We start from the raw sequence: 25,019 nt of genomic DNA, 5'->3' as shown, positions 1-25,019 counted from the left end.
CATAAAGCTGACTGGTGAGTTAACATAAAGCTGACTGGTGAGTCAACATAAAGCTGACTGGTGAGTCAACATAAAGCTGACTGGTGAGTTAACATTAAAAACTGGGATTATTCTGATAGAAGAATCCAGGTAACAGTAATTGCTTAATGTGAAGTGGACGTGCTGGCATGGATCCCATGGTTAGGGCTAGGAAGAGTTATTTTTTCAATTTGAAAAAAAAGATGATTGTAAAGTTATTTGATAGTTCTGTCAAATTTTCTATTTTTTTATCACGATTTCTGATCACTTTTATTACTTAACGGTTTGATATCTCCACATTGTTCTAAGTGAAGATTAGGCTAGTCATAGTTTCCATGTTGATATAAATGATAATTTTGAGAAAGAGATGGCTTACTGCTGGCCACTACAAAGAATCCTAAGTCTTGAGATTTAAGGAACTTGATTGACTAATTGATTAAATGAATCGGATTTACTTTTTCTTAGGGAGTACCAGGCATCGGTGTACAGGGTCCCAAGGGAGAACCTGGGGCACCAGCAGTCATCAACATGAAGGACATCGAAGATTTCATTCAGACCAGAATTCCAGGGGCAAGTGATGGTGAACGAGGCGAGAAAGGAGATCAAGGAGAGAGGGGTGAGCAGGGACCTCGAGGAGACACCGGGCTCCCAGGAATCCCTGGCAGTGATGGCCTTATCGGACCAACAGGACCTCCAGGACTCAAGGTCATATTGTATGGATGATCATGTGACTTCAGTCATATTGTGTGGATGATCATGTGACTTCAGTCATATTGTATAGATAATCATGAGACTTCAGTCATATTGTATGGATGATCATGAGACTTCAGTCATATTGTATTGATGATCATGTGACTTGAGTCATATTGTATGGATAATCATGAGATTTTAGTCATATTGTATGGATGATCATGTGACTTCAGTCATATTGTATGGATTATCATGTGACTTGAGTCATATTGTATGGATGATTATGTGACTTGAGTCATATTGTATTGATGATCATGTGACTTGAGTCATATTGTATGGATAATCATGAGATTTTAGTCATATTGTATGGATGATCATGTGACTTGAGTCATATTGTATGGATGATCATGTGACTTGAGTCGTATGAATGATCATGTGACTTGAGTCATATTGTATTGATGATCATGTGACTTGAGTCATATTGTATGGATAATCATGAGATTTTAGTCATATTGTATGGATAATCGTGAGGAGAAACTTTTGATATTTTGGTGTTGTGATTTTTAAAATTTTCACAAAGTATGGTAACATTTTCATTGAATCTTCTAAAGTAATGCTTTTAGTATGTGGTCTGGATCTCTCAAAAGAAACTTAAGTGGAAACTTGGACTTGTGTGTGAGATTTTACTCAAATTTTGGCTGCTCAAATAAAAGAAAACTAAAACTTAAGTTTGAGATATTTTCAAGAAATCCCAGCCAGAGCATGTTAGAATTTTTGGTTGAACGTCCATTATGCACATTTCCTTTTATTTTCAGATGTTTTGATTTGTGTTAGTAGCAAGTTATTTCAAAGTGAAATAATTTCAGGGTGAAGCCGGTGAATCAGTAGTTGGACCTCAAGGACCTGCTGGTAAAGATGGCGTCCCAGGGGCAACAGGTCAGAAGGGAGACCAAGGCGAGAGAGGACTGCCTGGTCTCCCGGGACCTACAGTGACAGTGGAGGGGTCTGGTGACGGTGATAGTGAGCCAGGACTACCGGGTACCCCAGGACTGCCAGGAGAGAAGGGAGAGAGAGGAGACATAGGACCTCAGGGTCCTAAAGGTGAGGGGATATTGAATACATAAACATACTGTGTAAACATAGATAAAAACATTATGGTATCCATATCCATCATTAAATTACTACAAGATCTGACATTTTTAAGGAGAAATACATTGATGAAATTTGGCATGCTACTCTTGGTTTGTTTAGGCCTATGTTTTGACAGGCTGTATTATAGTAGGAACTTTCCTGTCTGTTTTTCTGTCTGTCTGGGTTATATCTTTCACTCTGTGATGCCTAGAACTATCAAACTTGGTCAGCTGATGCATCGTGGGAGAAAGGTGCGCCGTGTCCCAAAAATAAGTCACATTAGTCTTCTTGTGGAATTTTATGGCTAAAGAGAATCAAAAATAAGTCCCATTAGTCTTGTGGAATTTCATGGCTATAGAGAATCAAAAATAAGTCCCATTAGTCTTCTTGTGGAATTTTATGGCTATAGAGAATCAAAAATAAGTCCCATTAGTCTTCTTGTGAAATTTTATGGCTATAGAGAATCAAAAATAAGTCTCATTAGTCTTCTTGTGGAATTTTATGGCTATAGAGAATCAAATCATGTCTAGATCATATCTTGCATTACTGTGTGGCCTAGTACTATTAAACTTGGTCAGGTGATGCATTGGGGGGGGGGGGGGGGGGGGGGGGGGGTACCGCAACCCAAAAGTAGGTCACTTTGGCCTCACTTGGAATTTTATGGCTATACTCAATTCAAATTATGTCTGCATTATATCTTAAGACTGTGAGGCAATTGATGCATCTTTGGGGGGGGGGGGGGATGTATGGTGTGACCCAAAAGTAGATGACTCATTATGGAATGTTATGGCTATACATAATCAAATCGTATCTTGGTCATATCTTGCACTCTGTAAGGCTCAGCTCTATCAAACCTGGTCTGTTGATAGAGAACTTCAGGAATGTTACAGTAATTTAACCTCAATGTAATTGCAGAAGACAGATTCAAAGCTTGTGACTTTGAGTATGCAAACATATATCTGCATCAGACACCACAGTCTTCCACATCATGTACATTTAGTTCCAGATTATGGTTATCGTGGACCTCTTGTCTGCATGGCATCAAGTATCTCTACTCCAACCAGTGGGTGCTTGGTTCCTTCCTCTCCTCACAGAGTAGAAATAGGGACACCAAATCTGTCCCGACCCCCAAGACCCACCGGGTGGTTCCCCTACAGCCTCATATCACAAATCCTTGGGGTACACTTTATTTATATTTTATTCAGAAAACGAAAAGATCTGAGTACTGTGAGATTAGGGAACCAGGGATACCCAGACAAGCCATAGTATGCATACTGAATAGAAGACAGAGGAGGGCATTATTAAAATTAGTGGTCAAAGAATTTCATGATTTTTTTATTTAACTTTTCAGGAGAGCCAGGTACATTTGATGGCGACATTAACGATCTGATTGGACCAGCCGGACCGCGGGGACTAACAGGAAATCCTGGACTTCCTGTAAGTAGATCCATACGGATATAACACAGCCTGCAAGTTATACTTAACTATCATCAAGATCCCATTCTGTCGTACAATCAGTTCATAAGAATGTGTTATTTATATTCACCTTTCAATTTTCATGTGCTCTCAGTCCTAGGGAACAGGTAATATCTCACCTGAATTCTCGTTTAATTTTGAATTATGTTACTTAGTTACGTGGAAGTTACCTGCTTTTTATTGTGATATTTGTTATGAATTTCTGCTTCCAGTATTTTGTTTCTTTGTCTTTACTACACACAATTTATGTATTACCATGAAGGATTAAGTAATCTGGGAGTTAACACCTAATCCTAGTGCTGACAAAAATATAGAGTATGATAACTGAAAAATTTGGGTGACTGTGATGAAGTGATTTTCATTTCAGGGAGTGCCAGGACCAGCAGGCTTACCTGGTAAAGAAGGCCCCATGGGACCACTAGGACTCAGGGTAACACAAAGCGTTTTTACAACTCATCATTATGTCCGGCAGAATTAAATTAAGAAGTCAACTGAGGTCCAAAGTTTTACATATTGTAAAAAATGTATAGGAAATCTTGATGATAATTTTCTTCACAAAAACAAGATTACAATTTGTCAAAGTTAGTTTATAGTATCACAATATGGGTGTATTATATCACACGGAGGAAGTGATGCAGGTGGACATGGGCTGATAGGGTTAAGTCATTATTTGTTTACAGGGTGAGGATGGAGCACCAGGCTCAGATGGACGAGATGGACAACTGGGACCAGAGGGACCGGCCGGTCCACAAGGCGACATTGGGCCCCGTGGACTGCCAGGTGCCCCAGGGACCCCTGGATTACCCGGTCAGACTGGGGCCCCCGGCCCTCCAGGAACGTGTTCCGGCTCTCCCAGCCGTGGAGATATCACTGGTCTGGGTGATGATTTGGTAAGTCTTGTTATCACTCTATTAAATGCTTCTATGCACTGGATTAATCTAATCATTTTAGCAACAAAAAATCATTTAGATGAATTGAATTCAAAATTTTTAATTAGTTGTATCATTTTGTAAGACTTCCATGGCAATTTAATAAAGTATCTGAATCATAAAAGTAAATGATGTATTCAATAAAACCATTTTGGTAATTGTTGTCTGTAAAGAGTATATAAAATTTTGCATTGTTGGTAATCCTTTGTAGGAGTTTTCTGGTAATTAAGTATTTAACATATTGCATTGTGGGTAATCCTTTGTAGGAGTTTTCGGATAATTTAAAAGTATTTAAGATATTGCATTCTGGGTAATCCTTTGTAGGAGTTTTCTGGAGATGGGTGTGGTGGAGGAGACTGTACCTGTATTGGCACCCCAGGACGAGACGGAATTAATGGCACAGAGGGGCCCCGAGGTTTACCGGGGTCCCCAGGAGTTCGAGGTGAAAAGGGAGAGAGGGGATTACAAGGCATAGCCGGAAAGGAGGGGCCTGCAGGCAAAAGGGGAGAAGCAGGACCAACGGTAAGGATCAGTGTCTGACTCCGAGACATTTCAGTGTCTGACTCCGAGACGGTTTAGTGTGCGACTCCGAGACAGTTTTACTATTTTAAAAAACTTGGATATTCAGAAACTTTTTGCCATTTAATGTGTATTAAAGCTTCATTTCTCAGAACTTCAGATTTTACAAAATCTAATTCTATTCTTGCAAAAAAGATGAGATTCGGCCATTTTTCAGGATATAGACACATAAATAAAAGGTATATTTGTACATAGATTTAGGTGTTGAGCTTAATACACCTTTATTCATCAGGGTGAGACTGGACGACAAGGGCCGCAGGGTCCCCAGGGTGAGACAGGTGCAATGGGATCCCCTGGTCTTCCGGGTGTGTCAGGGGAACCAGGTCTGACAGGACTGAAGGGGGCAAAGGTAAGAGTAACACTATTCACAGGGGTTAAAGGTTAGAGTAACACTATTCACAGGGGTTAAAGGTTAGAGTAACACTATTCACAGGGGTTAAAGGTTAGAGTAACACTATTCACAGGGGTTATTAAAGGTTAGAGTAACACTATTCACAGGGGTTAAAGGTTAGAGTAACACTATTCACAGGGGTTAAAGGTTAGAGTAACACTATTCACAAGGGTTAAAGGTTAGAGTAACACTATTCACAAGGGTTAAAGGTAAGAGTAACACTATTCACAGGGGTTAAAGGTTAGAGTAACACTATTCACAGGGATTAAAGGTTAGAGTAACACTATTCACAAGGGTTAAAGGTTAGAGTAACACTATTCACAAGGGTTAAAGGTTAGAGTAACACTATTCACAAGGGTTAAAGGTTAGAGTAACACTATTCACACAAGGGTTAAAGGTAAAAAAGAAAAAGAAGAGTCAAGTTAAAGAAGAGGAACATGATTTAAAATTTTCAGCCCTATGCAGAAAATTGGATGTGTACTCTAAATGTAGTCAATGTAACAACTTGTCATTATATTTTATAAAATGTGTGTTATATAACCTTGTTATGCATTGTGAATTGTTGTTTTCATCATGTAAAAATAGACACACGTGTATTTCATCATAGATACTGTGCAATAGTAAATATGTGTACAGTTAACAGCGTGTGACCAGTCGACAGGGATGCTTACTCCTCCTAGGCACCCGATCCTACCTCTGGCGTGTCCAGGGGTCCGTGTTTGCAGAACTCTCTATTTTGTATTGCTTGAAGGAGTTATGAAATTGATCACTGATCGTTATCTTCGCCTTTCATATGATCAATTCTTATGCAATTTCTTAAACACAATCGTGTAAATTATACTTCTGCAACAGTCCCTTTAAAAATCTAATCTTGAGACCTGTTACTTTTTTGGAAAATTTTTGTGGTTAGTACAATATATGATTGATTATCTCTATCAGTGAGTATTTATGGAGGTTCACCATTGTGTTGTATAGTAAATGGAACAGATGATTTATCAACTTTTTATGAATATACTCCGTCCCGGTAACCTTATAATTTTCAGCTCACCATAGCCCCAGACTCGCCCTTCAGATGATTGTTTATTTTGTGTCTTTGTTTCTCTGACTGGCATGATCTCGAGAACCACCAGATGAGCATCATCCACATTTGGCATGCAGTCCTGCATAAAGATGATTCATGTATATTCATGTCCCCTCTTAGGGTGTGATTGTCAGGAAGTGATGGAAATAGGGTCTTTTGAAAGTCTTTATAAGAACACCAGTCCAGAAGAGACAACTTGCATGTTTCTTATTGTGTAGATCAACTGATGACCCCCAGGGTGAGGTTAGCTTATAGCGTAGATCAACTGAAGACCCCTGGGTGAGGTCGGCTGTAGGTCACAATATGGGGTTCAAAGTTTTTCATATGAAGGATCATTTTTAAAAACTTGCGGTTTTTTTTTTTCAAGAAAAAGAAGCTTATATTATGTTAAATTTTTGAGAAATTATCCTCACGTAGAGTAGATTAAATTTGTGCTAATGGTTTCCCCTGGTTCAATATGGGGCTGCGGGAATTTAAGTCTTAAATGAGAGGCCATGGAGGTGCAGATTTGTTATAAGACTTAAAGGACTCTTTTGGAACCAGTGGGCGGGTCCAAAGATTCCATTTGATTAAGAATTTTTCACTCCTGAAGAATTTTGTAGAATTGATGACATCCAGTAGTTTTGATAGCTTGGGTGAGTGGTATGGCCCATACGCCTCTTGTTTAAAATGAATGACTTTACTAAAGGATTCATCATCAAAGATTAAAGTTTGATATAGAAAAAGAAGTAGTACCATCTTGGGTTGTGAAGGGGGGGGGGGGGGGGGTCTTCATACCAAGCTAGTATATACAATATAAACAAAAATTTTCAGTGTACTCATCCAATCAAATTGTGTGTTACAAGTAAAATTAAATTAATATCATATACAATATATGGTATTAGCGATTTTTTTCCTTATATAACTGGTACTGATAAACGGTACCATTCCCAATGCCAAAAACCTTTGATTTTTCCCAGTTTTGAGACTAAAGATTCCCAATTTACTTGCCTAAAAATAGACCGCTGACATCGTAATTTACTTAATCTGAAACGTTGTATAAGTTAACTAAAATGTTCACTTCCGGTATTAAATCGAAAGTACAGATCATGGCAGTGCGCGTGTTTTGTAGAGCTACGACGATTCTTAAACGACCCTATGACGATTCCTTATTTCACAACAGCAAATAATATGTTTTACGGCGTGACCGTGTTTGAGGGCGAAGCAAACAAATTTTGGCATTAGTATCTATATCCAAAACAGAACAAAAACAACCCGAAGTTAGCACGAAGACGGAGCTGTATCAAAGCATCCTAATTTTGGATATTTAATCCGCCTATATATTGAACGCGGGAAATATAATGCAATCGATGTAAACAGTACATTGTGACGTCATATTCAGCGTCATTATTTAGCAAATTTACAAACATAACGTTTGAACCACAACAACAAACATGGCATTAATCGTGGAGTGATTATATATGATTAAGAAAATAAGATTTACATGCTTTTACAAATTTTATGTAACATCTCAGAATGACGTGAACTAGGGTAGACGAGATTCAAAATGGAGAAATACATGTCCACGCACTAATATTCGAATCGACGCCATTAGTACCAAAATTTTCAAGTTCCATAGGTATGGTTTAATTTTTCATTATTTTCCTTTTAAACATGTTTATACGTGCTACCTATAGGGAGAGCTCCGCTCTCATGGCCCAAAGGGCCATGAGAGGGCTTCGCCCTGTATTACCGTAAAAAAGTTTGTAAAAAGAGATGACTACTTCTTGTTTTGTTCTTTTTTTTTTAGTTGATATCATTTGCCGATATATTGGTAGAAAATTCCCAATTTGTTCGATTTTGACATTACTTTTCCCAATTGAATGGGTACCAGTGGGTAGAAAAAAATCGCTGGGTATTTTGTCTGAAAATTCGTTAATATTTGAGTTGTTTATTCTCTGTTGGTTTTGGAGTGTAATAAAATCCTCTTTCTGCAGGGTGAAAAAGGAGATGCCACTGTTGGAACACCAGGTAAAGACGGAAAAGATGGCAAACAGGGACTTCCAGGCCCACCAGGGCCCCCGGGGCCATCCATCAGTGTAGTGGACCCAGGGTCAGGTGTAGGGGAAGTTCTGGAGGGGTCACCTGGTGAAAAGGTAAGTCCGTCAATAGAATCAAAAGTGGTTACTATGGATACAGGAAATTAACCTAAATTCAGTGTTTTTAGCTCACCTGAGCCAAAGGCTCAAGTGAGCTTTTCTGATCAAAACTTCATTGTCTGTCGTTGCGTCGTTGTTGTAATCTTTTCATTTTCATCTTCTTCTCCAGAACCACTGGGCCAATTTCAGCCAAACTTGGCACAAAGCATACTTGCATGAAAGGAATTCAAATTTGTTCAATTCAAAGGGGAGATAATCATAAAAATGCAAAATTAGGGTGGGATCATTTAAAAATCTTCTCAAGAACCACTGGGCCAGAAAAGCTGAAATTTACATGAAAGCTTCCTGACAAAGTGGAGATTCAACTTTTTAAAAATCATGGCCCCTGGGGGTAGGGTGGAGCCACAATAGGGAATAATATTTTACATGCAAATATATAAGGAGAATCTTTAAAAATCTTCTCAAGAACCACCAGGCCATATGATTAGGGATTTACATGTAAGTGAAAGCTTTCTGATTTAGAGTAGATTCAAATTTGTTCAGATCATGGCCCCCAAGGGTGGGACCAAATAAGGGGGTCGAAGTTTGACATGCTGATGTATAGGAAAACCTTGTTCTCCAGAACCACTGGGTCAATTTCAATCAAACTAGGAAGAAATCATCCTTAGGTGACGGGGATTCAAGTTTGCTCAAATGAAGGGCTATGCTCCCTTTAAATTTTGTGTGATAGATCTGTTATCTACGCAGAACAATAAAATAGACTCATTAATTGCACACTGTCAGGACTAACCACTAGACTCATTATCTACACAGGACAATATAATAGACTCATTAATGTGCTATCCAATAGCAAAGGGATTAAATGGTCCTCTCACTGCAATATATATATAAGTACCAAGATAGTAGATTAAAAAGTACTTTTAAGTGTTATCAATTTAGATAATAAATCGGAGTGGTCAAAATTTATTTTCCTGTTATCAATTAAAGAATATATTATCTTGTGGGGAAATTGAGGTATGTTCTCATGAATTAAGCAGGTGTTGGTTGTCATTCCTAAAATGCACTCGCTGCAAGGAAATTTTCAGTCTTAACTTCATCAGATACATTGATATACAGTTAGTTTCTATGACCCATTCTTATTTCATCCACTTCATTTCCCAGCAGAATATTTGGTGGGAAGAAATTGTCCCAAAACTTGTAAGATGTGAAATGTAAATGATGGAATTTGTTTTTTATATCTTGCAGGGAGAAAGAGGAGAACCAGGCTTAGAGGGAAAACCAGGTACCCCGGGACTGCCAGGTGTGGATGGGAAGAAAGGTGATACAGGAGACAGGGGAGAGAAAGGCACGGTGGGGGATACTGGAGCTGAGGGACCTAGTGTAAGATATCCGACAGTGATTGTTTTCTAAACTATCACCCCTCCTTTTAAATTGGGAAAAAATAGAGACATTTTCCTCAAGTTGAGAAAATTCATTTATTGTAAATTAGAATGATTAAAAATGCATAACATGATTAAACATAAGAAACAACAAATGTTTTTGTTTGAGGTTAATTTCAGTTGTGATTTAAAATCATAAAATAAATCATTTATTTACCTTTAGATATGAATGGGAAGTCGCATCTTTTATAACTATTATTTATTGTCTAATTTCATGAAATAGATAATTTACCAGCATTTGGACTTGTAATTTAGTAAACTGCCTTATATTGATAATGTCTCTCCTGCTCATGTTTTGTCTGATTTTAGTAAAACCTTAGTGTTGACAATTTCCTGTTATTAACCTGACCCATTATTTGATAATGGCGATCAAACTGAAAATGTCAATAAGGCTTGTGTCTGGGAACTATATACTAATTAGTATACAATACGTTACATTTCTGCTTATATGGATACCTCCATTGTTTTACACATTTATCACAAAACCTTTTGCATGCAGAATAAAAGTAAAGTATAAACAACATATTTAATCTTTGTCAGCAATATTTAGCAACTTTTTATTTAAAATTTTAGGATATAATTTCCTTACATTTGAAATTGGAAAAAATGTATATAAAAAATTCATATTATGTGTAATTGGGGGAAAAATAGTTATTTTTTGTGAGGGAAAACAGCCAAATATTAGTGGCATTTTGGCCCCAAAAAATCAATGGTCGTAAAAATTCTCTTTTTGTTTTGCACATATATATATGGGATTAATTAGTCTATGGCCTTGATCATCTTAGATTCTGGATTATCAAACCAAAGTACATTTGTTTTCTGCTGAGTTGATCTCAGTCCACATTTACCCACACCTATTGTTCATTTTTTGTGGCATAGATCTCATCACAGGAAGTGTATAGTGTTCCCATACTTGGATAAATTCTAAGATACCAGAGGTGTGCAATAATTAGAGAGGATTTATTTGTGTGGTTTATTGGTTGTTTTTGTTTGTAGGGTGAGAAAGGGGATAAGGGTGATACAGGGCCCGTTGGACCGCCCGGTCTACCCGGAACAGGAGGATCTGGAGGGGCTGTGACGGTAAGTGCATGTTAGTATTGACCGCCGGTGGTGGTGAGTGGATATTGACATTACCTGCCTGTGTTGGTGAGTGGATTTTGACATTGACTACCTGTGGTGGGGAGTGGATTTTGACATTGACTACCTGTGGTGGGGAGTGGATTTTGACATTGACTACCTGTGGTGGGGAGTGGATTTTGACATTGACTACCTGTGGTGGGGAGTGGATTTTGACATTGACTGCCTGTGGTGGGGAGTGGATTTTGACATTGACTACCTGTGTTGGTGAGTGGATTTTGACATTGACTGCCTGTGGTGGGGAGTGGATTTTGACATTGACTATCTGTGGTGGGGAGTGGATTTTGACATTGACTATCTGTGGTGGGGAGTGGATTTTGACATTGACTACCTGTGTTGGTGAGTGGATTTTGACATTGACTACCTGTGGTGGGGAGTGGATTTTGACATTGACTGCCTGTGGTGGGGAGTGGATTTTGACATTGACTATCTGTGGTGGGGAGTGGATTTTGACATTGACTGCCTGTGTTGGGGAGTGGATTTTGACATTGACTGCCTGTGTTGGTGAATGGATTTTGACATTGACTGCCTGTGTTGGTGAGTGGATTTTGACATTGACTGCCTGTGTTGGTGAATGGATTTTGACATTGACTGCCTGTGTTGGTGAGTGGATTTTGACATTGACTGCCTGTGGTGGGGAGTGGATTTTGACATTGACTGCCTGTGTTGGTGAGTGGATTTTGACATTGACTGCCTGTGTTGGTGAGTGGATTTTGACATTGACTACCTGTGGTGGTGAGTGGATTTTGACATTGACTGCCTGTGTTGGTGAGTGGATTTTGACATTGACTGCCTGTGTTGGTGAGTGGATATTGATGTATTTGTTTTAGGTTAGAAATTGCACATATAGAATTTCAAATTACAGAGATAGGTATCAATGGCAGAGACATTAATCATGGAATGATAGGGTTATATAATACTGCAAACAAAAATCTGGTGTAAGTGAGAAGGTAAAGTGAGCTATCATGTTTATTTTAGGGAACAAAAGGAGAACCAGGAGCCCCTGGACTGCCCGGAAAGATAGGTAAAATTGGACCACGGGGCCTACCAGGTCGCAAAGGGGACATCGGAATGCCAGGGATACCGGTCAGTTCTTGTACAATATTTCAAATACAGTCTACTCCAGATATACTAAAATTCAGGGGACCAACCCAAATTGTTCATTATATCCAGAAGTTCAGTATAGCTGATGTTGACCCATTTAAATAATGTTAACGGGATTTATTTTACTTAGTATAACATAATTCAATATAGGTGACTTCTGAATCAATGTAAGTGGACTGTACACATTCTGTAAATGGTGGTGTAAGGAAATAATTCTTAGAGTACTTGAAATGATACAAATGAAGAATCTTAATAGACTGAGAGAAATGAATCTTAATAACAGTAATTAGCAAAATTTTAAGTTGATACTCTGTATATTGTGCTACATGGTTCAGTGCAACTTTTTATTTTGTTAAATATAAAAATTGTGCTTATGGTGTTTAGACATATTTTGATGGGGAAGAGTGTTGTTTTAGGGTCGTAGAGGTTTCCGAGGAAGGAAGGGTGACCGTGGATTTGGACTGCGTGGATTTAAGGGATTTCAGGGCCCCCCAGGTCTTCCCGGTCCCCCGGGCCAAGGACTCGGTCCAAGTGGAGAAATCATTCGTGGAGCCAAGGTATAAATATCTTGATCTGTGTGACGTCCCCCTTTTTCTATGCTTCAGATATTTTGATTAGTGTAATTTATGCCTGTATTTCAATTCTTCCTATGTTTTCTGTTTTTTGCAAATTTTTCAGATCAGTTGAATACTGATAAAAAAAAAAAAGAAGCCCAAAATAATATTATAATTTACCTTAATCAGGAGATATTGTAGGGATGCTTTTGGTCTTAATACTTGAAAGCCTATGTTATTTTAGGGAGAACGTGGAGACAGAGGTTTGCCAGGAATCCCGGGAACAGGTATCTGAAAGTCCACACGACACTTGTACTTTTTCAAAACAGGGATTTATTTAAAACTTTCGCAACATGTGTACTATGTCAAAACTGAATTTATTTAAAACTTTAACGACGTGTACTATATGAAACAGGGGAATTTATTTTTAACTCGCAAATGAAGCTTTCAAACTGAACTTATGATTGGTGGTCAATCAAGTTTTTTGATAATTGGGTATTAATGCAGATGTTTATTTATGGTTGATTAATATATATATATATATATTAAAAAAATATGAAAAGAAAACACAGAAATCCTAGGTAAAGCTTTAGCGCTTTCATTACATCTTCAGAAGATTTACATTTACATTTATAGTATGTGTACAGTCCACTTACATTGATTCAGAAGTCACCTATATTGAACTATCTGTTATACTAAGTAAAATAAATCCCATTATATATATAAGTAAAATCTTTTGTTTCTTACAGGACGTGATGGTTCAAAAGGAGAACGTGGTTCCAGGGGTTACCCAGTAGGTCAATCTTGTGTATCCTTGTCGATCTATGATATACAAATGTTAAAATTTAGTTGTGTAAATTGTTTTCCTATAACAATAAATTTTGTACTCAAGCATTTTATTCACACAAATTAATTGGGTTAAGTCCTTTTCCTGTTTGTTTGAGATATGAGTTATTCTAAAGACGAGTTTAATCTTTCAGGGCCAGAAGGGTGATGATGGAAAGAAGGGTGAACCCTCGTATATCCAGGGACCACCTGGTCCCCCCGGACCCCAGGGACACAGTGGAGGGGGCAATGGAAATGGAGTAAGTCATCAGTTCTCGACTGTTATCAATTCATTGCGCATTGCAGTGTCTGTTTTAACAATTCATTTTGCACTGCAGTGTCTTGTTTTAAGTCCTCGATTTTAACAATTCATCTCGCACTGCAGTGTCTGTTTTAAGTCCTCGATTTTAACAATTCATCTCACACTGCAGTGTCTGTTTTAAGACCTCGATTTTAACAATTCATCTCGCACTGTAGTGTCTGATTTAAGTCCTCGAGTGTCGAAGGTTTTTGTATGCTCTTCTCACTATTCTGTTGTACGAAGTTTTACACAATCAAAAGGAAAGTACCACATATGTCAGATGGCATCTGATATTCCTTTTGAGAGAGTCGAAAAGACCATGCCTTCATTCTCCATACATTGTTTTTCTGACTTTTTTTTCAGGGGCTTGTTACCTTTAAAGATTTCAGCAACATGTTGTATGCAGCCAAGTCTCTTCCGATTGGCACAATGACCTTTACTCTCAAAGAAGAAGAAGTTTATGTTCGAGTGACAGAGGGATTCAAACAAATTACGGTAAATGTTCAACAGACTAATGTTTCGTACATTTGATAAAAAGTAGAAGTGTGGTTTATTTTATTTGGCTTTTGTTTTGTGAACGTGTCATTCATTTCATGATTACTATGAACAGGGACGAACAATTCGGGTGAGTTTTCACTGTATGTTACACACGTAAGCGCTAAAGCATTAATTATTTAACAAGAGGAACAGGCACAGCTTAAGTGCTTTAGGGATGAGGCATAATATATATTTTTCTTCCATTGTTTTACTACAGTAGATGGTTGATATAATTCAGGAAAAGACTACTCCATTGTTTAAATATGAATTTAAGTAAATGCTCTCTTTGAGCTGCGTTAACCAACTCCAAACAGAAGAGAGATCTACTGCATACTAAAACAGAAATAATGCTTCAGTAATTGCCTCATGAAGAGTTGCTAGCCAAATCTGAACACAGCACTGGCGATTCTGTGACAAGTCATACATGTATATGTATACTGCACATGTTTATATATATGTCACGTTGGGCTTTGTATCATATATGCTCATCGCAGTTCATACATACACATACATCAATGCATGACATTGATTATGAGAAAAGTGCACAGGCCAGAAGATGTGGAAAATGAGCTGCTTTTCATTTTACATATAAGGTTTCTACAGAAAATTATGTGATGGTTTCAATGTCCGCTTTTCATTTTACATATAAAATTTCTACAGAAAATTATGTGATGGTTTTAATGTCCGCTTTTCATTTTACATGTAAAATTTCTACAGAAAATTCTGTGATGGTTTCAATGTCTGCTTTTCCAGCTTTGACTGTAGCTCTCTACTCTCTTGATAGTGTGTACTGATTTGTGGACTAGTAGTGGAATAGAAAGTGTGAACTTTCAGCCATATAACCTAATATTGTAAAGTTTTCTAATGACTGTTATTCTCGCCGTGAAATTGTTTTTGGAGTTTCGTGATAGTAACAGTTGTGTTGGATGTTTGACATGAGGACATGTTTCGAAACATGTTTGTTTGACACGTCCTTGCTGTACTGAGTCTCTGATACAGGGGGTATTTTATTAGTGTTTGTATGACACTTCCTTGCTGTACTTAGTCTCTGATACAGGGGGTATTTTATTAATGTTTGTTTGACACGTCCTTGCTGTACTGAGTCTCTGATACAGGGGGTATTTTATTAGTGTTTGTATGACACGTCCTTGCTGTACTTAGTCTCTGATACAGGGGGTATTTTATTAATGTTTGTTTGACACGTCCTTGCTGTACTTAGTCTCTGATACAGGGGGTATTTTATTAATGTTTGTTTGACACGTCCTCATTCTAACAACGTTCTATTTTCCGTTTCAGCTGAGTTCCAATATCATCAGACTTCCATCAGAAAAAGTAAGTTTTCTCCGACAATAGGACACAGCTTGCCATGGCAACGCTCAAATGGTCAACGCTAACGCCTGCTAATGTGAAGCCACTGCTCAGTATAAAAGTCTAATCGAAATTAACAGGAGCATCGGAGAGTTAAAATCAGTATCATTTTTTGCATCCCATGGTTGATTAACTTTGGATCAAATTTATCAGTTTTAGTACTTGAACATGTGTACACTTACAAACTATAGTGCAGAAAACATATGGATTGTGGTAAATTGTCTCAACAGATTTGATTAATATCTATTGAATTCAAATTAAATTTGCACATTTTTGTGAGAAAACAACTAATGTGTTAATGGCAACCTCTTACTTAATAAAGAATTCTAATACCTGTCCAGACAGTACAGGTGTTGTTTTCCGAAACTTTAAAATGACCATCCATCTTCTTCCTTCTAGCTTACGGATAGTACTACTGTTGCTAGTACCACTAGTACTGCTAGTACCGCTAGTACCTCGGTTTGTAAAATTGACCAAACTAGTACCTACATACTAAAACAAGTTCTGCACATCTCTTCCATCTTACTTATCAATGCCTGTAGTTTTTGTATACATCACAAATGTTGTACTAACAATACAAAATAACATGTTATTCATTCACGTCATAGTTTACTGACCCGGATTACTGTAATGCTAGCAAGATTTCAGAAGAAATTTTAGCATTGCCTGCATGGCATACACAAATGGATCACTTTGTTCAGTATCTCTTCACCTATTTATATGTCGTTTTGGAAATGCACATGCAGTCAGATGAAATTTCTTATCTCAAATTTTTGCGGGAAGAAAAAACATGGAAAGATTTAGCACAGTGGAGTGCAACACTCTTTGGAGTTCAAGGTCACATCCATTGTCAAGGTCATTGCAGACAGCACGTACAGTGTATGTTTCACTAGTTTGAATTTGGGTAGCCTTTGCCAACTTTTAGCTCGCCAGGACGATTGTCTGGAGAGCTATTGTCATGACCCCGGTGTTGGTGTCACATTTAAAAGAAAAAACTTTAACCTGGGCTATATCTTTTGAACCAAGGGGGGTAAGGTTTTGATATTTCACAAATAGATGTCTCATAAAGAGACCTTTGTTTTGGTACCAAGACCTCTGACCTAGTGTCCTTGACATTGAACTGTGACCTACTATTTAAAAAAATATTTACCTGGGCAATATCTTTTGAACCAAGGGTAATAGGGTTTTGATATTTCACATATAGATGCCTCATGAAGAGACCTTTGTTGTAGTACCAAAACCTTTGACCTTGTGACCTTGGACTTTAACCTACTTTTTAAAAACTTTAACCTTTTGAACCAATAGGGAGAGGGCTTTCATATTATATATATATTGATGCCTCATGAAGAGATCTTTGTTTTCTTTTGTTACCAGAACTGTTGACCTTTGACTTTGACCTACTTTTCAAAAACATTAACCTTGACTATATCGTTTGAACCAAGGGGATAGGGATTTGATATTTCATAATTAGATGCCTCTTGACCAGGCCTTTGGTATGGTATCAAAACTTCTGACCTAGTAACCTTGGACTTCCACTTTTTTTTCAAACACTTTAACCTTTTGAACGATAGGTTAAGTAGAGCCATGCTTCCTGGCGAGCTATTTTGTCTTCTGACAACTGTTGTTTGCTTTGCAGTTTGTTGAGAGTAATGATTCATATTTTTATTTCTTCAAAGGCACTCAGTCAGCTTTCTTGCTATATTTTTTTGCAGAAATGTTTAGTAAACTGCCAAACTGTGTGATCGCTTAACTATGCATGCTATTTTATAAGTTATGTAATAAAAAATTACTTTGTATACACATGTGCGCTTATCTCCTTCTTGCAAGCTATGTATTTTCATTTTTGTTGGGATACCTGAATTATAAATTGTAATATGATTAGTCGTGTAATCTTCTACTATGATGAAAATCATCAATTTTTTTGTCTGGAATCCATATTCAACTAAATTTTATTTGATTTGATTGTCGTGTTTTCTTGGTTTTGTGTAGAATGATGTCATCAACTTTCAATAAAGATTTTCTGCTAAGTTCAAAGAAAATGTGATTTGATCCCAAAAGGCATATTATGAAATGATGAATGATATAAAATTTTGAAGATTTATTATCTTGTATTTCTATATACTTATATTTGATTTTCAATATGTTTAACAGCCAGCAACCACCCCCAAGCCCATTCCACTTCCTGGGCCTGATAGTGTTATGCAGGCAGACCAGCCTAGGGTAAGTTAAATAGCCAGTGACTACAGTTAAGCATAGTTGTAGTGAACAAGAATATAATGAATTACAGATTATAAAAGTGACTACAGTTAATCCTAGTTATTGTGAACAAGAATATAACGAATTACAGATTATAAAGTGACGACAGTTAATCCTAGTTATTGTGAACAAGAATATAATGAATTACAGATTATAAAGTGACGACAGTTAATCCTAGTTATAGTGAACAAGAATATAATGAATTACAGATTATAAAGTGACTACAGTTAATCCTAGTTATTGTGAACAAGAATATAACGAATTACAGATTATAAAGTGACGACAGTTAATCCTAGTTATAGTGAACAAGAATATAACGAATTACAGATTATAAAGTGACGACAGTTAATCCTAGTTATAGTGAACAAGAATATAATGAATTACAGATTATAAAGTGACTACAGTTAATCCTAGTTATTGTGAACAAGAATATAACGAATTACAGATTATAAAGTGACGACAGTTAATCCTAGTTATAGTGAACAAGAATATAACGAATTACAGATTATAAAGTGACTACAGTTAATCCTAGTTATTGTGAACAAGAATATAACGAATTACAGATTATAAAGTGACTACAGTTAATCCTAGTTATAGTGAACAAGAATATAACGAATTACAGATTATAAAGTGACTACAGTTAATCCTAGTTATAGTGAACAAGAATATAACGAATTACAGATTATAAAGTGACTACAGTTAATCCTAGTTATAGTGAACAAGAATATAACGAATTACAGATTATAAAGTGACTACAGTTAACCATAGTTATTGTGAACAAGAATATAAGGAATTACAGATTATAAAGTGACTACAGTTAATCATAGTTATTGTGAACAAGGATATACTGAATTACAGATTATAAAGTGACTACAGTTAACCATAGTTATAGTTATACTTGCTGTCAGCCAATGTGTATGTATGACTTGTTATTTTACAGTTATACATGTATGCCTTGAGCACCCCAAAGACTGGGAAACTCCGTGGATTGACAGGAGCTGACTACGCCTGTTATAAAGAGGCTTACTACTCCGGAATGTATGGAAGAACCTTCAGGGCATTCTTAGCCTCAAAGACGCAAAATCTGTACTCCATTGTGTCAGACAAAAATATTCCTATTGTCAACAAAAATGTAAGTTATCATTAGCAGTTCACCAATCTCCAAAACATGCTTTAACAATGTTATATTTATGAATAAAAAGTATTTAGATTTCATTAAAAGGAATATATGTATTCAGAGAATGATTGAATAATAATATTTCTTGACAGGATACGATCATATTCAGCTCTTTCAATGACCTGTTAAGGACGGGAGGAAGATTTAACAGAAATGTCAAGATCTACACATTTAATGGAGAAGATGTTATGACCAGCTCTAAGTGGTAGGGAAAGTTACTAAGATGTTTTGAATTCTTTGTGGAAGTTATCTTCCCCTTTATACCAATATTCCTCTTCTTTAAGTGAGTAGATTTAAATGATGAGTGATCATTTCATTGTCATTGACAGGCCTGAGAAGATGGTCTGGCATGGGGCAGACAGTCAAGGAAACAAAATGAATGACAAAGAATGTTCAGACTGGCGGTCGGACAGTTCCAACCGGGTCGGATATGCAGGTTCATTGAAAGATGGAAAATTAGTAGATATGATCGAATACAGCTGTCGGAAACAACTGATAGTGCTCTGCATTGAGGTTTTACCAAAGAAACAGAGAAAACCTTAAACTGAAGTGCCATGTTATTGTTGCTTTCATTGTACAAATATTTTTTATTTCATACTTGTATCCTCTACAAAAGTTTTTACCACTTAGTAGACATTTTAAGTCATTTGCGAAGAAGACAGCCTCCGACGTTTCTTTGGTCAGTATTTTTTGTTTGAAAATGAGAAATTTTGATTCTTTTATGATGGGGATATCCATCCCATAAGATATCTGTGATATTACTATGGAACAAATTTAATCACCCACCAAAGCGTGAGAAGAGTAGGAATTATACATGGTATAAGAATTACACAGTAATGATGTAGTGATTTTTACTAGCATTGGATAATTAGAATTTTAGTCTGTTGTTCATGTTCAAGAAATCTGTGGCCTTAGATGAGACAGTGGTGTAGAAGTGACATTTTACACTGTGTGTGTAGCAGTAATCATTGCAGTAATTTACCAACACTTAATTAAATGTCCCCCAAGACACTAAACCAATAACCTACTGTAGATTATTTATGCAAGATTTATTATTTTACTAGTTTATATGTGTGATTTTCATCTGTGTGTATGATGTTTTCCCCCCGAAAAAAAAACACCTTGCAACCTTCAGAGCATTTTAAGCTTATATGAGTATATCTGAACAAGTAGCTTTAGTCTCTCTGTGTAAAGATACCTAGAGTGTATTGTGAATGAGTAGACTTAGATTTGAAGCCTTGAGCCATTTTACCCTTGCATGCAACTTCTGTAGTGTAGCAACATACTTCTTTTATTTGAGAGCTTTGAAAAAAAAACTCATTGAATTATATAATTTCAAACAAAATACCTTTAACAAATGTAGGTATTTAGTGATAATGCAGTGCATGAAATTATTGCTTTAAAATTTTTTAAATTTGGTGCTTACATGCTCAAAAAGGTTGTATTTTGTATGAAAATCACCATTGTATTGCTATGTTCTTCTTACTCTACAATATTCAGTTGTATCCTGTCTGTGTAGTATTCATTGTACAGTAGATTGTGTAATAGACAATTGCAGTGTGCCCTGATGTAGAATGTTTGAGATGTGTGACAAATGTATTACTTTTTATAACACAAAGAATATTATAGGCTGCAAGGAAGTTTGAAAACTCTGAATCAGACTGTCATAGAGAAGAGTATAAAATTTATTTTATATGGGGAGTGTATTTTATTGATTTGTAAGTAAAACTTTTTGACAAATCATCGACAGAAAAATAAAAGCAATTTGTAAATTGAAATGTTCACAGAAAAAGGGGGGGGAGGGGAGGGTGCTCATGTGATACAATATGTAAAATATGTCATTGGGGCATTTACTATTTGTACTACAATTGTTATATTTTCTGATGTCAAAGTGCATGTAGTTTTTAGATGCTTTGTTAATGAACAGTATTGCATTCTGATTACAGTGTAACCCAACTATTACAAGCATTACATTCTATGTATTTTATGTTATACCGAATTTGTTCAGTTTTGTTTACGTATAAAATGCAACCAGTTATAAGCTTTCTCATCACATACCACTATGATCAAGAGATTAAAACAAATTCTCTGTTTATTTGGGATCGAAACTATTTACTTTGATTGTTTATACATCTTACTTCAAATTGGACTTGGATATGAAGCCTGTACTCTCTACAGTACAATGTACACAGCTCTTTGTACACGATATATTGCATTTTATTCAAAGTAGAGGTACGACTACTGTATCACTGATTTTAGATATATATTTATGTATGAGGTAAACAGATTTTTGAACTGAATTTTTTTTTTGGACCACATTTAAGAAGTTCATTGACCTTTTTGCTGTTTAAGGCTTACATCTCCTGCTAATCACATCATGACAGACTTACATAATAAAAGCTTTTAATAATACAGAGGGTGTTGTTCTTATGTAAGCATTAACTGTAATCAACAAAGGGAGTGGTGTATGGTAGATAGCTGTGCTTGTGTACAACAGGGAGGAAATGCAATGAACACGAACCCCCTGAATCTCTGGTCATGTGCTCTACCAACTGAGCTATCTGTTGTCACTGATCGAACCTGGCTGACCGCTACATTCCTATCTACTTGTATGTCTACAAACCTTGAAGACAACTTGGGGGTCTTTATCCCCTGGCAGACATTTTCACCTGTTGGTTCCAGGGGCTGGTCTATGGCACCAAAAGTAACAGGAAGGGAGACAATGTAATGGACTAGACTGGATGGGAACCCGGGCCCCTTGAATCTCCAGTCAGGTGCTCTACTAACTGAGCTATCTGGTCACAGGCGAACCTGTCTCACCACAACACTAGCGAATGGTTGCACCCCAAAGAGGGAGTGATTATGGAAATATCTTTTTCTCATTGAGAGATATCTTTAAATTGATCTTGAAGATATATCTTTGAAAGGTGAAGATGATAAACAGTGATCAATCTCATAACCTATAAGCAATACAAAATAGAGAGGTGGGTAAACACGGACCCCTGGATATACCAGAGGTGGGATCAGGTGCCTAATAGGAGTAAACATCCCCTGTCAAACGGTCCCAACCGCCGTGAGCCTTATATCTTGATCAGGTTAATGGAGTAATCCGTACTTAAAATCAGTGTGCTAAGAACGGCCTAACAATCTATATTTTCTCAACTCCTTATAGGAGTTATGAGATTAATCACTGTTCGTTATCTTCACCTTTATAGGAGTTATGAGATTGATCACTGTTCGTTATTTTCACCTTTATAGGAGTTATGAGATTGATCACTGTTCGTTATCTTCACATTTCATCCCCCTGAGAATGTTGGTCATTTGAAGAGAGCAATAATTCTTTTAGAGAAAGTATAATTAAAGATATCTTCAATTCAACAAATCCACAATTGAATCAATGATCTCTTTAATTGAATTGTTGTTCTCTTTAAAAGAATTTATGCGCGCATTAATTCTTTATAAAAAAGCGTTTTAAATAATTAAAGATATCTTCAATTGTTTTAAGAGATCACCAAAATATGGAGCTCCGAATTCAATTTTGCCAGCAATAATACCACCACATTGGTGTGTGCATCAATTGAATTGATCAGAGCAATAATTCATATGATGCGCGCAATAATTTAATTGATCAAGATGAGAAGTTATCTTCGTGGTAATATAGTCTCTTTACCTACCTAGTAGTCCTTGTTGCGCCCGTGGGCACATAGGGCAAGGACTAGTTTCTTCCACTCCTCTCTGTCTTTAGCAGTCTTTTCAATTTCACCCCCAGGTCATGCCAACCTCTCTCATTTCTGTTTCAACGGTCCTCCTCCAGGTGGTCTTTGGGCGGCCTTGCTTTCTTTTTCCTTCTGGAGTCCATCGACGTGAGACCCTAGTGATGTCATTGGTGGGTTTCCTTAGGACATGCCCAATCCTTCATAAGTATGGTGCGCATGTCTGAGGATTTTGTTCTTGCATGTAAATTCTCATTTGAGATTTTTTAGGCCAAAATATCTTGCAGATCTTTCGGAGACATCCATTGTGGAAGCTTGATATTTTATTAATGTCTTTCTACGTCATCCTGCAACATTCCGCTCCGTACAACAGAACTGACAGGACACAGCTGTTGTATAACCTCATCTTGGTGTTCTTGCTTATGCTGTTTGACTTCCAGATGTTCCTAAGATTGATAAAGGCACCTCTTGCTTTTCCTAATCTTGCCTTGATGTCTTCTTCCGCACCACCATATGTTGTAACAATGCTACCCAGGTATGTAAACGATCTTGTACTTTCCAGGTTTTTACCATTAATCTGTATTCCTTGTGGATGCTTGATATTCAAAGACATAACCTCTGTTTTCTTTATGTTGATGTTCAATCCAATTTTGCTGGCATTAGATTGCAGGTTTGATGTCTTTCTCTGCATGTGTTCCTCAAGGTGTGACAGTAGGGCAAGGTCATCTGCGTAGTCAACATCTTCTAGATTGGAAAATGGAGTCCACCTGATGCCGGTGTTGTTTCCACTCAGGGTTGATCGCATTTCCCAATCTACTGCAATCAAAAATAGGAGGGATGACATTACACAGCCTTGTCTTACCCCAGATTTCACGAGGAAGCTTGTGTCTGGTTTTCTGCCAACCGTGCATCTGAACTCGGAGTAGAAAGCTTTAATTAACTCCACTATCTTAGCTGGTATTCCATAGTGTCTTAAGATCTTCCATAAGCTTTCTCTACATGGATACTGTCAAAGGCTTTCTCAAAATCGACAAAGTTGATAATTAATTGCCTCTTCCACTCTGTGCATTGCTCTATGATGTTTCTGAGTGTGAACACCTGGTCACAGCAGCTCTTTCCTTTTCTAAAGCCTGCCTGTTCGTCTCGCAGTTTGCTATCTACTGCTGTCTTTATTCTATCAATTATAATTTTACTAAACATTTTGCTAGGTATGGAAAGTAAGGTGATACCTCTCCAGTTATTGCAGTTGGTTAGATCTCTTTTCTTTGGCAGTGTAGTAATGTTCCCTTCAGCCCATGTATTTGGTATGATGTTTTCGTTCCAGATCTTGCAGAAAAGTGGGTGGAGTATAGCTGTTGTTAGTGTGGGATCAGCTTTAAATATTTCTGCTGGTAGCTGATCATTTCCAGATGCTTTGTTATTTTTAGTGTCGTAATTGCTTTCATAATCTCTATTTTTGACGGTTCCTTAATGTTTATCACTAAGTCATCTTCTGCTTCTTGGATTTCTGCTAATACAGTGGGTTCTGGTCTATTAAGAACCTCTTCAAAATGTTCTTTCCACCTCTCATATTGCTGTCTTTCTGATGTTATCAGTACTCCTTTTTTGTCTCTTACTGGCATGTTTGCGTTTCTTCTCTTCCCACATAGTTTTTTGATTATCTGGTAAAGATCTCCCATTCTCTGCTCGGAGGCAGCTTTCTCAGCTTCTTTGCCATTCCTTCTATAAAGATTTGTCTATCCTTTTTTGTCGCTTTTTTAATTTCTTTATTGCTGTTGCTATATTGTTCTGCAAGTTTATCTTTTTTTCTCTCAGAGTGTGTGTTACATAGCTTCTTCTTAAGGTTTTTTCTCTTATCTATTAGCTTCCACGTTTCTGATGTAATCCATTCTTTATGAACTTGCCTTCTAAAGTCCAATACTTTTTCGCTTGTTTTGCTGAAGGTATCTCTCACCTTGTTCCAGTGTTCGTCTATTTGGTTTTCATTTTCTATGTTGCTGTTTTGTAAGACGTGGAATTTGTTTCCTAGATATATTCTGAAGTCTTGTTTGATTTTGTTGTCACTAAGTTTCCCTGTGTCGTACTTTTTAATAGTGGACTTTGGTCCTACTTTCTTCAATTTCAACTTGATGTTACCAGTGACTAGGTGGTGGTCACTCCCTACGTCAGCTCCTC

The 25,019-nt window shown here is 37.0% G+C and overlaps 1 protein-coding gene across 2 annotated transcripts in view; it reads left to right on the top strand.

Moving 5' to 3' along the window:
• LOC125682614 (collagen alpha-1(I) chain-like) overlaps window positions 1–25,019 on the top strand; it is a 69,664-nt gene that overhangs the window by 29,757 nt on the left and 14,888 nt on the right. Inside the window, exons 7-29 of one of the 2 annotated variants that reach the window (XM_048923291.2) lie at window positions 484–723; window positions 1,575–1,809; window positions 3,191–3,276; window positions 3,683–3,745; window positions 3,996–4,205; window positions 4,569–4,766; window positions 5,056–5,172; window positions 8,272–8,430; window positions 9,679–9,813; window positions 10,869–10,952; window positions 11,988–12,095; window positions 12,530–12,670; window positions 12,912–12,954; window positions 13,417–13,460; window positions 13,648–13,752; window positions 14,157–14,288; window positions 14,404–14,418; window positions 15,627–15,662; window positions 16,098–16,157; window positions 17,850–17,918; window positions 18,895–19,086; window positions 19,224–19,336; window positions 19,461–21,543. In XM_048923291.2, the coding sequence (XP_048779248.2) occupies window positions 484–723; window positions 1,575–1,809; window positions 3,191–3,276; window positions 3,683–3,745; window positions 3,996–4,205; window positions 4,569–4,766; window positions 5,056–5,172; window positions 8,272–8,430; window positions 9,679–9,813; window positions 10,869–10,952; window positions 11,988–12,095; window positions 12,530–12,670; window positions 12,912–12,954; window positions 13,417–13,460; window positions 13,648–13,752; window positions 14,157–14,288; window positions 14,404–14,418; window positions 15,627–15,662; window positions 16,098–16,157; window positions 17,850–17,918; window positions 18,895–19,086; window positions 19,224–19,336; window positions 19,461–19,674 (2,799 nt within the window). In that variant the 3' untranslated portion in view covers window positions 19,675–21,543. Of the gene's footprint in view, window positions 1–483; window positions 724–1,574; window positions 1,810–3,190; window positions 3,277–3,682; window positions 3,746–3,995; window positions 4,206–4,568; window positions 4,767–5,055; window positions 5,173–8,271; window positions 8,431–9,678; window positions 9,814–10,868; window positions 10,953–11,987; window positions 12,096–12,529; window positions 12,671–12,911; window positions 12,955–13,416; window positions 13,461–13,647; window positions 13,753–14,156; window positions 14,289–14,403; window positions 14,419–15,626; window positions 15,663–16,097; window positions 16,158–17,849; window positions 17,919–18,894; window positions 19,087–19,223; window positions 19,337–19,460; window positions 21,544–25,019 lie in introns of those variants that run through there. The other variant, XM_048923292.2, reaches the window with a different exon arrangement.

The sequence above is a fragment of the Ostrea edulis genome, chromosome 2, assembly GCF_947568905.1.
Source record: "Ostrea edulis chromosome 2, xbOstEdul1.1, whole genome shotgun sequence".
Taxonomy (NCBI): Eukaryota; Metazoa; Mollusca; class Bivalvia; order Ostreida; family Ostreidae; genus Ostrea; species Ostrea edulis.
Note: the sequence above shows the minus strand (reverse complement) of the source record. Positions and strands in the feature narration are given on the sequence as shown.